General features: G+C 39.0%; 1 protein-coding gene across 3 annotated transcripts in view; it reads left to right on the top strand.

Moving 5' to 3' along the window:
- The window catches only part of LOC149530357 (uncharacterized), a 76,923-nt gene extending 61,551 nt beyond the window's left edge, over positions 1-15,372 (top strand). For all 3 annotated transcript variants that reach the window (XM_089810393.1, XM_089810391.1, XM_089810392.1), the window contains 5 exons: positions 13,887-13,956; positions 14,201-14,292; positions 14,520-14,561; positions 14,712-14,792; positions 14,905-15,372. In XM_089810393.1, the coding sequence (XP_089666519.1) occupies positions 13,887-13,956; positions 14,201-14,292; positions 14,520-14,561; positions 14,712-14,792; positions 14,905-14,976 (357 nt within the window). In that variant the 3' untranslated portion in view covers positions 14,977-15,372. The remainder of the gene's footprint in view (positions 1-13,886; positions 13,957-14,200; positions 14,293-14,519; positions 14,562-14,711; positions 14,793-14,904) is intronic.
- The last annotated feature ends 295 nt before the right edge of the window (positions 15,373-15,667 follow it).

Below are 15,667 nucleotides of genomic sequence, written 5' to 3'. Positions count from 1 at the left end.
AACTTTTTGAAAGAATTATAAATATGAATTGTTGTGACCTTTCAAAGGATTTGTATTATGAAAGGGTGTGACTCTTGGAAAAGAAGGTAAGAAAGGTATATTTATGAATTATATTTGTTTAATTATGTTTATGAATTAATTTATATTAATGAACCGTACTTGTAGATAATATTGTGTTAGCTCATAGGGTTAACACCATGGATATTAATGAGACTCGAAGCATGGAGCATGTGAGATATAAAGATCTCCATTGTCCGCCATGGCCGAGAATCAATGTGAACTCGAAGCATGGAGCATGTGAGATATTACTATCTACATTGTCCGCCATGGCTGAGAATCGATATCGAAGCATGGAGCATGGAGATATAAAGATCTCCATTGTCCGCCATGGCCGATAATCAATGTGTCAGAATATTTTGATGTTGTCAAACATATGCATATGTCGTTGGCCTTGGATAGAGAATGCCCATCTAAGAAGAATCTTAAGGGGTGCGCTCCCAGGATGACGGCGAGGTGGCCATGAGCTAAGAAGCCCGATCTGGAGATGTCTTTAAGATTGGGGTTAACTTAGAGGGTAGAATAATATAGTTAGTTTTATTATTATTATGATTCTAACATTTATTTTGTAGGTATTACTTGTCCCTAACTAACCCTATTAGTGGGGACATTACACATATTGCTTGAAGAAAAGCCATTGAGACATGCATACAACACTTAATAAAGTTACAGTATGGTGAGCGTAGGAAAGGGAGGGAAGACAGACTTTCAAAATTTGAATTTTGTTCAGGGCAGGATTTCTTAGGAATGTTGGAATCGGGCCCCTGGCTTGGGACACGGGTCGCAAGAGGAGGATGGTCAGGGATCTTTTGGTATAGGGGACCAGGAGGAGAAAGATGACGGGGACCCAGTTGCCTCCCCAAGGTTTTGGATAAGATTCCGTCTGTTCCCAAGATGGGCCTTCCAGGGTGTGCTAAATGGTTGTCGCTTTTTGGTGTTAAGCCTACAGGTAAGTCCTCTTTCCCGGCGGTTAAGATTCTCCTTGAGACGGAAAAATGATCTTGAGCTATTGCCATTCCAGACGAGCTGGTGGATCATAGCATGGCGTCAATGGCATCAACTTTGGTGGGCAAGTTTATAGGGCCAAGGCCAAATATTGATATTGTTAGATCATTCACCAAGAAGAAATGGACTCTCAAAGGACTAGTATTTATTATGGCTATGGCAAAGGGATTCCTGTCCTTTGATTTTTCTTGTCTAGAAGACCTTACAAACATTTTGTGGGAGGGTTCGTGGATTGTTGGACGTTCCACTTTGGTTCTCCAAAAGTGGACTTCAAAGATGAATATGAATGATTCATTCTTTGTGCAAGCACCTGTATGGGTAAGGCTTCCAGAGCTTCCCTTGGAATTCTGGAATGAGGATGTTTTTGTGGGGGTAGCTAGCTCTTTGGGGAGCTCTTATCAATTGACCTAACTACAACCTTTAAAAGACGCCTCACCTATGCTCGTATATGCACAGGTGTAAGGGAAGGAGTGGACATGCCGAAGGTTGTGACATTCCATTCAAAGCTAGGAGTGCATGTTCAAAAGCTGATTTATGAGACGGTGCCTTTTGCATGCTTGCACTGTTTAAAATCTGGGGACAAAGCCAACCATTGGCTTAAAGCCAAAGCAGAGAGGAACAAGAGTAAGCCTTCTGCTACCTTAGGGAAGGATAAGAAATTGGTTTAGAAACAGAAGACAAAAAACCCAGAGAACTAGGTAGAGGCTGAGGGGAAGACAAATGCCTTCGAGTAGGAAGAAGACTCGAGTAATGCAGACGGTAAAGAGGCAAAGGAGTCAGAATACGGGGATCAGGAGAATGACCCCCAGGCCAAAGTAGTGACAGACAAAGATTCATCAACTGTGCAAGAGCAAGGAGCCAGTATTTTGGGGGATTCTCAGAAGGTGAACAAGTCCAAACCAGAAACTATGGACCCAACCTGTGGAACAGGAGGACAACCTAAGGATGGTTTCCCCCCTCTCAGTGCATGGAGTAAAGGAGCAGAGGTGAGCTAGTCAGGAGAGGGGTAGGAGACGATGGAAGAGGTGCAGGACCAAGGGCTCTCATTGGATCTCCCTTTGGTTCCTCTGGGGAATTTCCCAGTTTCCATTGATCTGGGGCTGAAGTTTTTGGAACTAATCAATAACTCTTCCCCAGAACAGATTTCAAAATTGGAAGAATGGATAGACAACTGTTCTCAAGAAAACAAAGGAAATTGGATTATGGTTAAAAAGAAGAAAAACCGAGACCATCCCCCAGTGTCACCAACAATGACTAGAAGCAGGGTCAAAGCTGATGTTGGGGTAAAACCTAAGACATTAGGTAGAAAAAGCTTGAGCCAGGCAATGCAAGGGGAGGCCAAAAGGAACTTGGCAGATGGGAGCGAAAGAACCATTAAGGGATACTCTGTTAAAAAGAAATGAAGACCATATCTTGGAACATTAAGGGCCTAAATGGAGCCCATAAACAAGAAATAGTTAGGAATATGGTTAGAGACCAACGACCTGATTTTTTATTAATCCAAGAAACAAAAATGAGAAAAGACATGGCAGGGAAGTTATCTTTCAGTAGTAATATCAATAGTGAGGCCACAGACTCGAAGGGAGTTGCAGGGGGGGTGCTTACGATCTTCAACAAAAAGGCTGACCAGATCTCCTCAGTTCTCAATGAAGGTAATGCTCTCCTCTGCAAAGTTTTTTATATCCATAGCAGTGACACTTGGTTTCTCTTAAATGTGTATGCTTCCAACTCCAAGAGGGAAAGAAGGGTTTTTTGGGCAAAGATTCTTGATGCAATTCAAAGTAGTAATATTAATAAAGGTATTATTATGGGGGATTTCAATACCTCTCTCTCAGATGATGAAAAATAAGGGGTTTGGCCCTAGATTAGGATAGTAAGCTGGATCTTTCAAATTTTATCAATAGATTGGCTTTTATGGATGTTGATCTCTTGAGGGGGCGATTCACTTGGTCAAATAGGTGCTCTGGAGTGAAATGTATCTAGGTCCGTCTTGATAGAGCCCTTATTTCTCCAGATTGGATGCAAACTTACATGTGCAGACTATCCCTTCTCCCTAGAGTTGGTTCGGATCACTCGCCCATCTCGCTTTCATTTAGTCCTCTGATGGCCAAACGGAACTTCCCTTTCCTTTTTGAGAAGATGTGGACTTCCCACTCGGATTTGAATACTAAGATTTCATGCTGGTGGAACATTGAGGTGGAAGGTACAACTATGTTCAGGATTGCTCAAGAGTTGAAAAATGTGAAAAGAAATATCAAACCCTGGAACAAGACAGACTTCGGTCATATCTTCTAGGACAAGGAGGAGAAGACAGACCAGCTTCGAAAAGTCCAGGAGATGATTCGGCAGGAAGGGTACAATGATCAGAATAGAATAGAAGAAAGGTCAATCCTTATAGGACTCCACAATATCATGAGTAGGGAAGAGCACTTTTGGAAGCAAAGGTCCAGAATCAACCGGCTTAAAGAGGGGGATCAGAACACCAGATTCTTCCAGCTTTCTACCTTAAAGCATCAAGCAAATAACAGGATTTCGGGCATAAAGAAGGGTCAGGCCATTTTGACAAATGATAGTGAGATTGCGGATGAGGTAGTGCAATTCTTTTCATCTCTTCTTTCTAGGGACTCTTTGCTATCAAAGGACTAGGAGGAAATTTTGGCTTCAATCCCCAATCTGTTACAAGACCATCAAAACTCCATGTTAAAGGCAATTCCCACTATGCATGAAATTAATCAGGCCTTGTTTTCTCTCCCAGCTGATAAAGCTCTAGGGCCGGACGACTTCTCGACCTTCTTTTTTCAGAGATATTGGGAGGTGGTCAAAGGGGATGTGGTGAAGGTGGTGCAATAATTTTTTGGGGCCAGGAATTTGTTGAAGGAACTCAATGCTACCTTCATGCTGCTTATTTCGAAAACCTTGGGGGCTGATTCGATGGATAAGTTTAGACCTATTTGCCTATGCAATTCTTTCTATAAAATCATTTCGAAAGTGTTGACCACTAGGATTCTCAATGTGCTCCCTTTAATCATCTCCCCACAGCAAACGGGCTTTGTCCCAGGAAGACAGATCCTAGACTCAATAATGATGGTTCATGAGGTGATCCATTCCTTAGAGGTAGGGAAAAGAGAGGGCTTCCTCCTCAAGTTGGACCTCTCAAAATCCTATGACAGGGTGGATTGGGACTTCCTTAAGGCTGTTCTCCTGGCTTTTGGATTTGATGCCTAGGTATGCAAAATTATTTTTCAACTTGTCTCCACCCCCTCTCTTGCTATTATAGTTAATGGTGCTCCCTCCAATTTCTTCTTCCCATCAAGAGGGCTTAGACAGGGTGATCCTCTATCCCTTATTCTATTCATTATTATGGCCGAGTGTATTGGGAGGTTAATTCATAGGAAAAGATAGGAAAGGACCGTGCATGGTATAAAGGCCTCCTCTAGATAGGTTTCTTTCACCCATCAACAATTTGTGGATGACACAATTCTGGGTAGGGAAGCTACAGTTCAGGAGGCTAAAGTGTTAAAGAATTTGCTGGACACCTACACGAGGGGTACAGGCCAGTCAATCAATTGGGAGAAAAGTTCGATTTTCTTTGTTAACACCCCAGACGGCCGACAAAGAATGCTTGAATTCTTGGATGTGGAGTGGGATCTTTCCCATCTAGTTATCTTGGAATGCCCCTGGGGTTGAAACCACCGAAATCTTTTTGGAATGGAATTATTGATAGATTCAATAAGAAGTTGGCGGGTTGGAAAGGAGCCACCCTTAGTCAGGCAGGAAAATGCATCTTGGTGAAATCTACTCTTCAACACCTCCCAACTTATGCTCTAAGCCTATTTGGGATTCTAGTTAAATATGCTGACATAATGGAGAAAATCCAGAGGGATTTTTTGTGGACAGGATTAGAAGAAAACAAAAGATATCATTTGGTGGCCTAGGATAATGTCTGCCTCCCCAAATGCTATGGTGGTCTAGGTATAAGAAAAATTAGACAACTCAATAATGCTTTGTTAGCAAAGCAAATATGGCTCATTTTTCAGAGCACTGGAGAATGGAGGGATATCATGGTGGAGAAGTACTTGAGAAGGCCTTCCCTTAGATATTTGCTAAGTGAAGCTGATATTCCCCAAGGATCTTTTATCTGGAATGGGATTCTTAAGGCAAGATCTTTGGCCAAATCAAAGGCAAGGTGGAAAGTGGGGAATGGTGAAAGCATCCTTTTCTGGCAGGATAATTGGTTAATTCAAGGGCCTCTCATAGATTGCCCTAATTATGAGAGATGGGCTGACTCATGTATAAGAAGATTTGGATTGAAAGTTAGCGACTACAGGATAGACCAGGGGTGGAAAGATCTGTCCTTAGTATCACAGGATCTCAAACCTCTAATGATTATATTGAATGCTATGATTTTAAATAACAAGAGGGATGAACTTGTATGGGGGGACAATACTAATGGGTTATACTCTGTTGCTTCTAGTTATTTCTTGCTTTGGAATAGGATGGAAAAACCCATTTTGGCTAAGGCTTGGATGACTGGTCTCACCCCTAAAATCAACATCTTCTTTTGGTTGATGTTACAAGATAAAATTCTTACCCTGGACAACCTTGCTAAGGGAGGTCACTATATTCCAAATAGGTGCAGTCTTTGTAAGCATAATCTAGAGATGGTTAACCACATTTTTATTCATTGTCCCTTTTCTTCGGAGGTTTGGGAACTTATGACCAAGAGCTATGGGGTCAGTTGGTGTAAACCGGCCAACATCCAGGATTTCTTTAGTCAATGGGAATGTTTGCATAAAGGCATGAAGACACAAACAATCTACTCCTGAAGTCTCCCACATTTCTGCTGGGGAATATGGAAAGAGAGAAATAATCGAATCTTTAGAGAAAGGGAAGCTCTTGCCTTTGTTCTTGCAGATAAAATAAATAGTACTATGAGAGAAAACTATGCTATTAGAAAGGGGGAAAATATAGAAGGAGAAAAAGTATGGAAAGGAAAAAGGACAGGGAGGTGAAAAGACATGAGGCTAAGTGGTTTTTTCCCCTTGAAGAATGGCATAAAGTCAACTTCGATGGTGCAGCCAAAGGGAACCCAAGCCCACCTAGCTGTGGGGGAATAATCAGAAATTGTTATAGGGTTGGAGTAGCGGCCTTTTCCTATCCTTTAGGGACCCAGACGAACCACTATATGGAGGCCAGTGCGGCTCTTCAAGCTGTCAAATTGGCTCTTGCTATCGGGATTGAAAATCTTTGGTTGGAGGGAGACTCTTTAAATATAATCAAATGTTTAAAAGGATGCTCTCATCCTTCCTAGACCATAGCTAACGTGGTGCAGGAGATCCAATCCGATTTTGGAAACTTCAAGTGGGTCCATGTCAGCCACGTGTATAAAGAGGCAAATTCTGCTGTGGACTGGTTTGTGAATGAGGCGGTGACCAAAAATACAGCGATGATGTGGCATAGCGGAGACAACTTTCTGGTGGCCGTGAAAGATATTTTAATGTTGGAACGAATCCAGGGAAGTACGAAGGTAATCTTGAATTAATGATGGAAAGATATGCAAGATGGTGTGAAGGACAAGGTTTTAATGAGAATCATGGGAAGGTAATGAGATACCATCATTTCGTGTACTTTTGGCACGTTTCAAGGGTCTCATTTGGATCTTTCATTAATAACGATATAGGCGAAAAGGACTTTGTAAATTGAATAGTTTTGAAAGTAGAAGATTGTGAAGGGACAAAGAATTGGTGTAGGGTTTTCACACAGGAGATCAAGATGGTTGGTGAGAGGAGCAGGAAGGAGCCGGCCAAGGAGGCAGAAAAATGGAGAAAGAGAACAAAGGTTTGGAACAAATTGGAGAAGGGCGGAATAGCGAGGTACATTGAAAAACTCCATGGTTTTGACAAGGAGATTACTAAGCTCATGGTGAACACCTGGAAGGATGGACTTGTCAAAATCAACGAGGTTTAACACCAGGTGAGTGTGGAAACGATTGCTCTTGTCACGGAGATTCCTCAGGAGGGGACATTTTTTTAGGGACAAGAAAATGTCGGCAAATGCAGTGAAAGATTTCGTGAAGGATGTGGAAGAGAGGAAGAAGTTAGTGAAGGTCGAGACTTATTACAAAATGGATTTAATAAAAAAGCTGTGGAGGTATGTCTTAAGGGTTGTCATTGAATTCATTTCCTTGGATACTAGATTTGACAGAGTCCGAACACACCACTTTGTTCTGCTAAACCACTTTAGACATGGTATTAAAATTTCTTTTCCTTTCTATTTGTTTACTTCTTTGAGCAAGAGCATTGAGGGTTTCAAGAAGAAACCCAGTGCAAACTTGGCTCTTCATGAGGGTTTGCTCCTTCTGGTTTATGAATACCTTAAGACCTAGACTAGGGGCAAATCTTTAGGCCACTCTAGGGATGCTTTGGAGGATACCGGGAGCTCGAATTTTTCTGACTTTGAGGAAAACCAAAGTCTTAGCTCGAAGGAAGAGGATAATGCCCCCTCGACGGGTAAGAAGCCAAAGGGGGGTGAAAAAACTTCTCCCTCCACTAGTAATATTACAAGTAGGAAGAGTCCTAGAGGATTAACATCCACACCCAAGCCTGTGGAACAGGGGGAGGATGAGTATAATGATGACAAGGAGGAAATGGAGTCGGAGGATGAGAAGAAGGGGGAGGATGTCACTATTTTGCCTGGCAACCCCAACAAGAGGAACGCTGAGGAGGATATGCCTCTGGAAAGGAGAAGTGATGAGACACCTGAGATTCCTGGCCCTCCTGCTTCCCTCTCTTCACCCCAAGGGAAGATAAAGGAGATTTTGGTGGAAGATAGTGGTGAGGAGGTAATGAAAGAAAGGAGGAGGTCGTGGAGAAATTTCAATACTAAAATTGCGAAGATGGGGATTGTCAGGGAGACCATGAATCCTTAAGTTCTCGAAGACAAGGAAGGAAAAGTTCATTTCAAGGAATTCATAGACCCGACTTTGGTTGTAATTTTGGACAATGCAAGGAAGATAGGGCTCAATTTGCTCAATAATGCCAAAAACAGTCTGATAGACAATTTCCGATCAATTAAGTGGCTTTTCCATGAGATTGAAGAGATTAAGGAGAAAAGGAGCTAGAAGGAAGGCCAAAGGAAGAGTGGCAACCAGGTTTTTTTAGCAGACCAAGAGGATCGTCTTTCTAAGGTCAAGAAAAGGGTGCAAAGGATGGAGATATCAAACCAAAATCTTGACAATCAGGTGATTGCCACTCTGAACACTCTCAACTAGAACATCAACAGCCTGGGCGAATTGCTGAAAAATGCGGGCATTGGTGGGGAAAAGGATGAATGGGTCAACAAGGAATCCAAGTAGATTGAGGGGGAAATGAACGAGACCAAGGGCCCAGTGGAACGTTCTAATGATCTAAACCAAAAGCGTGCGACCGAGGAGGTCCAGAGTGCTTGTGAAGCAGCTGAAGCAATGCAGGATCTTGATAGGAACACTGAGTAGTAAGGGTTTTATTTCCTGTCCTGTTCTTTTTTTGTTGGGTCTTTTGGCTTTTCCTTTTTGGCCGTTGGCCTGTCTTTTGTTATGGCCTTATGTAGGCAGAATTACTGGGTTAGGACTTTATTTAATATTATGTGGCGAGCTTATTTGTTAAAACTTTTGAGTTTCAGGATCTCTGTAAAACCTAATTTTCTTAATAAAAAACAATTACTTAATAAAGTGAGTTTCTACCAGAGTACATTTAGGCGTTTCATTTGCATACACAAATCAGCATAATGACTGAGGATTTGATTTCTTTCTACCTAGCTGCAACCCTCTAAGAGTTGAGAATACAACCGTATGAACGCACATATCTGAGACTAAAGTATATAAACACATTCTAGTCATCAAATCTTGGTGCCAGCAAACAGGCCAGCACACCATACTTCTCAAAGTGAACTGGTTTGGCACTTAATGTGCCACTTGTTTCCATACATACAATTTCACAAGAACAATAGCCAATACCGTTAATCCACTCCTTCAAGGCTTCTAAAAAGATGCCAAAAAACAAATTCCAACACTTGGCAAGCGTTGACACCATTGTCCAAAGTCAAACCAAACACAAGGAAAACCATGTACCAAATTGGCACTCCCCAGAACAAAAATTGGATTCATCAAACATCAAGGAAAAATACCAACAAAAAAATGTGTTTAAATTTATTTCACCATTTATTGCAATTTTTAGGGTCTTTAAAATTGTTACCGAGTTATAAATGACAATTTATATCCATGTAGAGTTGTAGTGGGAAGATTGTGGTGCCATAATGCCTAATCTTTAAAAGCTTTCCATCCACATTCTATCTCAGCCTAGTGCATTTGGTTGAGTGCAGCCAGAGCATTTTTGTGGTCATTCGCACAAAGATGCGCAATAGATTGACTTAAAATCACTTGAATGACCTCGTTTGTATGGTACAACCTTCAGTGCGTGAAAATAATGCACAAGGACAGGTTTCACATAAAGCACTTGACCTTGATGATATTGATCAATATTCATTTTGGATCAGTGAGCCTAGCGATGTTGCGTGGACTGAAAGTTAACTGATGATGAGTTAGTGAATTTGAGAGGGAGGTAGCTGAATGGGAAACAAAAGTGGTATTCAGCCTGTAGGTGAATAGGAAAGAAACATATAATAACTTAACAAAGTAAAATACTATTCATTAATCAAATGATTCTGTACATAACAGTAATGTTCCATCCAGTGATGCCAAATACATATGTGAAAGCCACATTTATACCGTCCGGCACGGTGCCAATGTAATGACACAACCGTGCCCGTACCGGTAACCGTTTAACTACCCAATTTACCAGACAACAAGTGGTAGTATATGAGGAGGCAGAAGGTGATGTTGGTCATCTAGTAGAGGCTAAGGATATTGCAGCTGTACCATCTACTTCAGCAACACCCTCGGGATGACATCAAAATTTTTGAATTTACAGAAATTTGAAATTAATATGTATAGAGAGATTGTTCTTGTTTTGTGGTCTACAATAGATATTGAACTCAAATTTTGATTTATATATGATGGAAATCAGTAATATGCTCCACAAATTCAATATATGTGTGTTTTTGACGAATATATTTAAAAAGCTCTGAATTTTCAAATGTTCGATACATTTGCTGAGTTATTGCCATGTTTTTCTCAAGTTTTTTCTGAGCTTTTTGTTTTCAAAATCTTTGGGCCTTGGGTGTTAATGTCACGTCTGAGTTTTTCAACTATTGCTCCATCAATCCTGGGATCTTTCTTCAACATTGCAGTAAATGGCTTGATGATTTCAGTCAATCTTAAGACAAATTTATAAAAAAAATTTTTCTTACTAGAGGAGCTTAACTCTTTCTTGCCCCTACGGAAATGGATCTTCATGGTAACTTAAATTCTTTCTGGATCTATAGATATACCTCTCTTAGAAATCCAATTTCCCAATAATTTACCCTAAAAATAAATTTCTTTGAATTCAAGGAAATACCATACTCTCTCCATTGCTGTATTACTATACTCAAGTCATTCACATGTTCTCCACAGTTCTTAGAAAACACTGACAAAGACTCAAAATATCCATGCAAATAATAATGATCACATGCTAATCCACTCTTTGAATGTAATATCCCAAGCATGTTCGAATGTAGCCCCTAAATCTATCAAACTGAATGGCATCTTTTCATATGTAACTGTTGCCCATTTTGTTGTATAAGTTGTCTCTACCTGGGCTTTGAAACTTGCTATCACTTGATGATGTCTTGAACAGCCATTTAAGAAAGATGTTATCAATGAACCACTAAAGATTTGTTAAACCTCGTCTAAAGAAGGGAGAGGGTAGTTATTCTTTATTTGAAAGCCTATTTAGATTCTAAAAATCAACACACATTAATCTCTTCATTTTTTTCTCAATTGGAAGAAGATTGAGAACTCAAGTGTAATGCCTATTAGAAAAAATGATCCAATTGATAACAACTTTTGTACTCCTTTAAAAATTAGTCTTTGTATTTGATGAAAATATTGACACTTGGCTTCGAACTAATGGTATATATCATGATGGAGTTGTCAAAACCTTTGAAATGTACATAATTCTAAGACATCATATCATGGTAATCTTGTAACCCTTGTATGATTCCTTTGGTCTTTCGCTTATTTAGAAAATTTTCCAAGAAAATTTTCTCAACATCATTTGCTATCCCTATGTAATATCCCATTTGGATATTTCCCTCAAATTCCTCAAAACATTACTCATAAATTTAAACAGATATGTGCATGCAACAGATTTCCAATTTAGCCAGCAAAATACCAGAAACACTATAAAATACCCAGCAGAAATATAAACTCTGAAATAATGTTGTATTCAAATCTCTAACAGAAATAAGTTTCCAGAAATAATATTGCATTGAAGTTTTCAGCAAAATAATCACAGAATCCAATCATAGTTACAGAAATTACAAGAAGATTGGATATCAGAAATATAAGCCTAAAGCTCTATGTGAAACACCTGCACGATGTCTCCAACCGACAATGGGTTTCCATCTACTGTCTCCAAACTCGAGGGCTTTCATACCCTTGCTGAAAGAGCTGAAACTTTCCAAAACTCTCCAAAAGAGAAATTTAAATCCAAAATCATAAATCAAGTATGCTGAAATGAGCTCCCCCTTGTTGTCTTTCATCTTCTTCCTCATTTGTCACCTTTTAATCCTCTTTTTAATATTAAAATGACTTGTTAGTAATTTACATTAAGCTCCGAATAAGTCACTTTTAATATTTTATGAATTTGACTTTTAATTTACGGATGTCCCTAAAAGGGCACATTGCACCCTAGGTGGTAAGGATCATGCTGTGTGCTTTCAGAAGAAATTGGTTTACAGATATGCTTATTTTTTTTGGTTGTCTATGTTGAACAACCTCTCTAAGGAGATCATGCCTTAAGGAATGCTATTTGTTCTTAGATTTACTACCCCATTCTCATCTAATTCAACAGTTCTCGCTGATCTTCATGTAGAATATGTCTTAAAGATATTTGAGTTTGTGATGTGCTGGTCATTCTCAAATACCTAGAATTTTTTGATATTTGTCGGGTCAAAAGAGATTGAAAGGAGGTCAATTTAAATATTTTACTATTTTTGAGCTCATGTTTCCTGTTCTAGCCCTAAAATACATGAACAAAGACATAAATTCAAGCTCTTTTAAGATCCATTTATGTCAAATCCATTTATGAAACTGGTCATTTTCGGGATTGATATATTATATTTTCCTTTATAGTATCTGTTGATTATGAAGCCTCCTTGTTTCAGCACTGCCTACTGTTTCTGCTTCTTTCTTTTTGGAACATTGAAGGAATTGCAGAGAGGAATAATGCTGCATGGATATGTGTCTTTCCTTCCTAGCACACGCTTCCTTGGTTTCTTATGGATTTTTAAAATTGCTCTCTGAGACCTGAGTATTCATCTGTGGCATATTCTGTGTTTCTTCTCTTGGGTTTTGGCAATGTCTTAATCATTCTGCAACTCTTCAATCTGTCTGCAGGGAGTCTGTTTGTCTGTGTTCCTTGGGAAGATCCTAGCAAGATGCCTGTAGCAAGGGCAGAGTGAGCATTGGTTGGGATATTCTCATGAGTAGCTTCTTCCATTCAACTCCCCAAGTTCAAAAGAAAGCCTTTTAGAAAGTGGTTTCTCAAGATTGGCAACAGCATAATAAAGAATCCCTTCTTTCAAAGTAACCTCCAATGTACCAACAAATCTCTGATTGATATCTTTTGCTATCCTTAGTTATAATCTCAAAATTAACATAATATTACATGGATAACTCAAACAAATTGAACCATGGTGGCAAGATCTTGTGTTGGATTGAAAGCTGACAGTCATGCTTTCATGAGTAGTCCTGACATGTTACACTCATTCCTAACTAGAAATTTTGGTCTCTTCTAGATGCAATTACTCTAGTTTTAATAAATCGACCGTCTTGGGCCCTGGGTATTCTGCAGCAAATCTGCTGATCAGAGCTTTTTCTTTTATAAATTAGTCTTCTTTACATTCTCTTTAGGGGAAATGAGTTTCTTTTTTGTGGAGGGAAGGCACAACATTCAAGGTGAGGAAGAATAATTTTACTGGAAGCTGCCACTTGTCATTCTTGAGGAAATATTGGCTTGATGGCTGCTTTCTGAGCATGCTGATGTAAAATTTCCAAGACTTCATGACAGAAGATTTGATGCTGCTTTAAAGGAACCAATGGGAGTAGAGGCCATGACTTCCGTGCTGTTGTTTCTTTCAGAATTAGACAGTAAGATCTGTTAACAGTGATGAAAGAGGATGGTTGTATATGGAACACTCGTGACAGAGAGAGAAGGGGGATGTGTGTACTTTAGGATTTCTCAATTCCTTAATGTTCTTACTGTCTTCATACAAGCTGTTATGGATAATGATGCTATTTGTGTATGGATTGTATCTTTCTCACAAAGTTGATGCCCAACTCAAGTTGTTTGGGAAAGCATTCTGTTTGTTTGTAGTAAATTCAAGTAGGCATCCTCTACTTAGTATACACGTTTGTTGAATATATCAATATGTGAATGATTTTGAGTTGCGTTCTGCTGGATTTCAAGACTTGGTGATCTATGAGAATGTTGGCTTCATGGTTTCTCACTTAATTCTTAAATGTGCAATTGAATATACTAATCTAATGGGAATGTTGTTAGACAAAATAATAATGTTTAATTTGCAGATGCTTTTCTCCTGGAATTATTGCTTGTTATCTTGTTTTTTTTTGTTATCATATGTTCTTGCATATTAAATACAGATAGGTTGGACTGGAATTGTAGGTGGTGGTCCATGAGGGTGCTATTAGGGAGAAACCATCTACTACAGAGGAGGCACGAGAATTCATTAAAGGTACAAAATTTTAACTTAATTCACGTTTCTCTTATTTTTGGAGAAATCTTGAGTTCTCATGAATGTTGCAAGGAAATTTCTATAGGAATAGTAAGTCTTCCGTTGTAATTTGTAGGTACTAAATTGTCTTTTAAATCCAAAATGACTAACGGACATGTTATATGGATCATGTGGCTTTGCAATTTCTAGGGTAGTGTTTTTACTGCAGCATTGGTCTGTTTAATGTCCTATTATTTTGATATAGGCTATTCAAGGGCCCCTGCAAGCACCGTTGGATCAGTGATGGTTACAAATCTAAAGACAGGCGTCAGGAAGGGAGGGTGGGACAAGTGCGAGGTAAACATTTCGGCATTACATATGTTAATAAAGAAAACGATCTTTATTCAACATGCTATGTGAAATTGATATTTGTGCTTATATTGTATCAAATTACTATGTAATCATAAAATACCCATCCTTTTTGTAGGCCACTTAAATGCATATCCAATAAATGTCCATTTTCCAAAATGAGTGCCTTTTATCATTTATAGTAGCTAAATGTCATCTTTGTTTTGATTTTCCAGATCTACTTTCATCCAATTCCAGATGATGTAATAGAAAGCCTGGTAAGACTTTCATTGAATTACTAGATTTTGTACAAAATCAACCATGATTGGCTAGCAAGTTAAAAGCCACAATCTCAAGGCCAAGACTGAATCAGCAGGGCTGCCATCATTTCCTCATTATTGTCATGAGAACTTTTTTCCATTGAACAGATCAAGGATGGATCAGTTTTCAACGCAGCAGGTGGCTTGCTTGTGGAACACCCACTGACCTCACCTTTTGTGGAAGCAATGGTATAGTAGTAAATAGGACGTGTAGGAGCTCTGAATTCGATTGATACATTCCTGAAATGATTATATTTTTGCTTCCATTGGTTGAAGCTCTAATTATACATAATATTTGCAGGTGGGAACCATAGATAGTGTTATGGGTTTACCAAAGAACCTTACATTATCTCTGATAAACGAGGTTCTCTAAATCTGTGCCACAATAGCTGTAGTAGGAGTTGAGGGAAAAAACAGCCGATGCCAATATGGATTAGAAGATAATCCACATGCAATATGTGATAGTACATACCATCCATTACAATTCAATTGCTATTCTCAGATTTTGTAATTTATTCCTTCTTACTTTGTAGAGAGCAAAGCGAATGCTTTTTTTAATATAGTAAAAAAGGGTTGGCTTTGAAGTTGGCAGTGATTTTCTTATTGAATATTTGCTTTGAGGGAAATCAAGTTCAGACAGTTAAAACTGAGCTTTTTTTCTCCCATATTGATGAAATTTTCTGATGTGATTAGACAAAACCACAAAAAACTCTTAGCTGGGAATCACATGCTTCTCATTTCAATATTAAGAGCCATTTCATTTACGTCATAGTTCATTTTCCTTAGCATGTTTGGCTTCGGTAAAGGAAACTTTTTCTAAAATGAGATTGAGGATTATGACAAATTAGCATCATTTGTGACATTATTATGAAATTTCAAATTTTTAGTTTGAGCGGTTTTTTTGTTCCTCCAAAATAAACTAAAAAACAAGCCATAATGAATTCCATTATACACTCAAGATTCCTCTTGCATTTAAAATTGTAAAGTTTGACTTTGGCAGCCTAATCGTAATGCTATTCAAGGAATAGGAGCACTATTTTAAACAACAGATGCACTGCTTCCTA

The sequence above is a fragment of the Cupressus sempervirens genome, chromosome 11 (assembly GCF_028749045.1).
Source record: "Cupressus sempervirens isolate cs-2001-9-10 chromosome 11, ASM2874904v1, whole genome shotgun sequence".
Lineage (NCBI taxonomy): Eukaryota > Viridiplantae > Streptophyta > Pinopsida > Cupressales > Cupressaceae > Cupressus > Cupressus sempervirens.
This window is presented reverse-complemented; position numbering and strand designations above follow the sequence as displayed.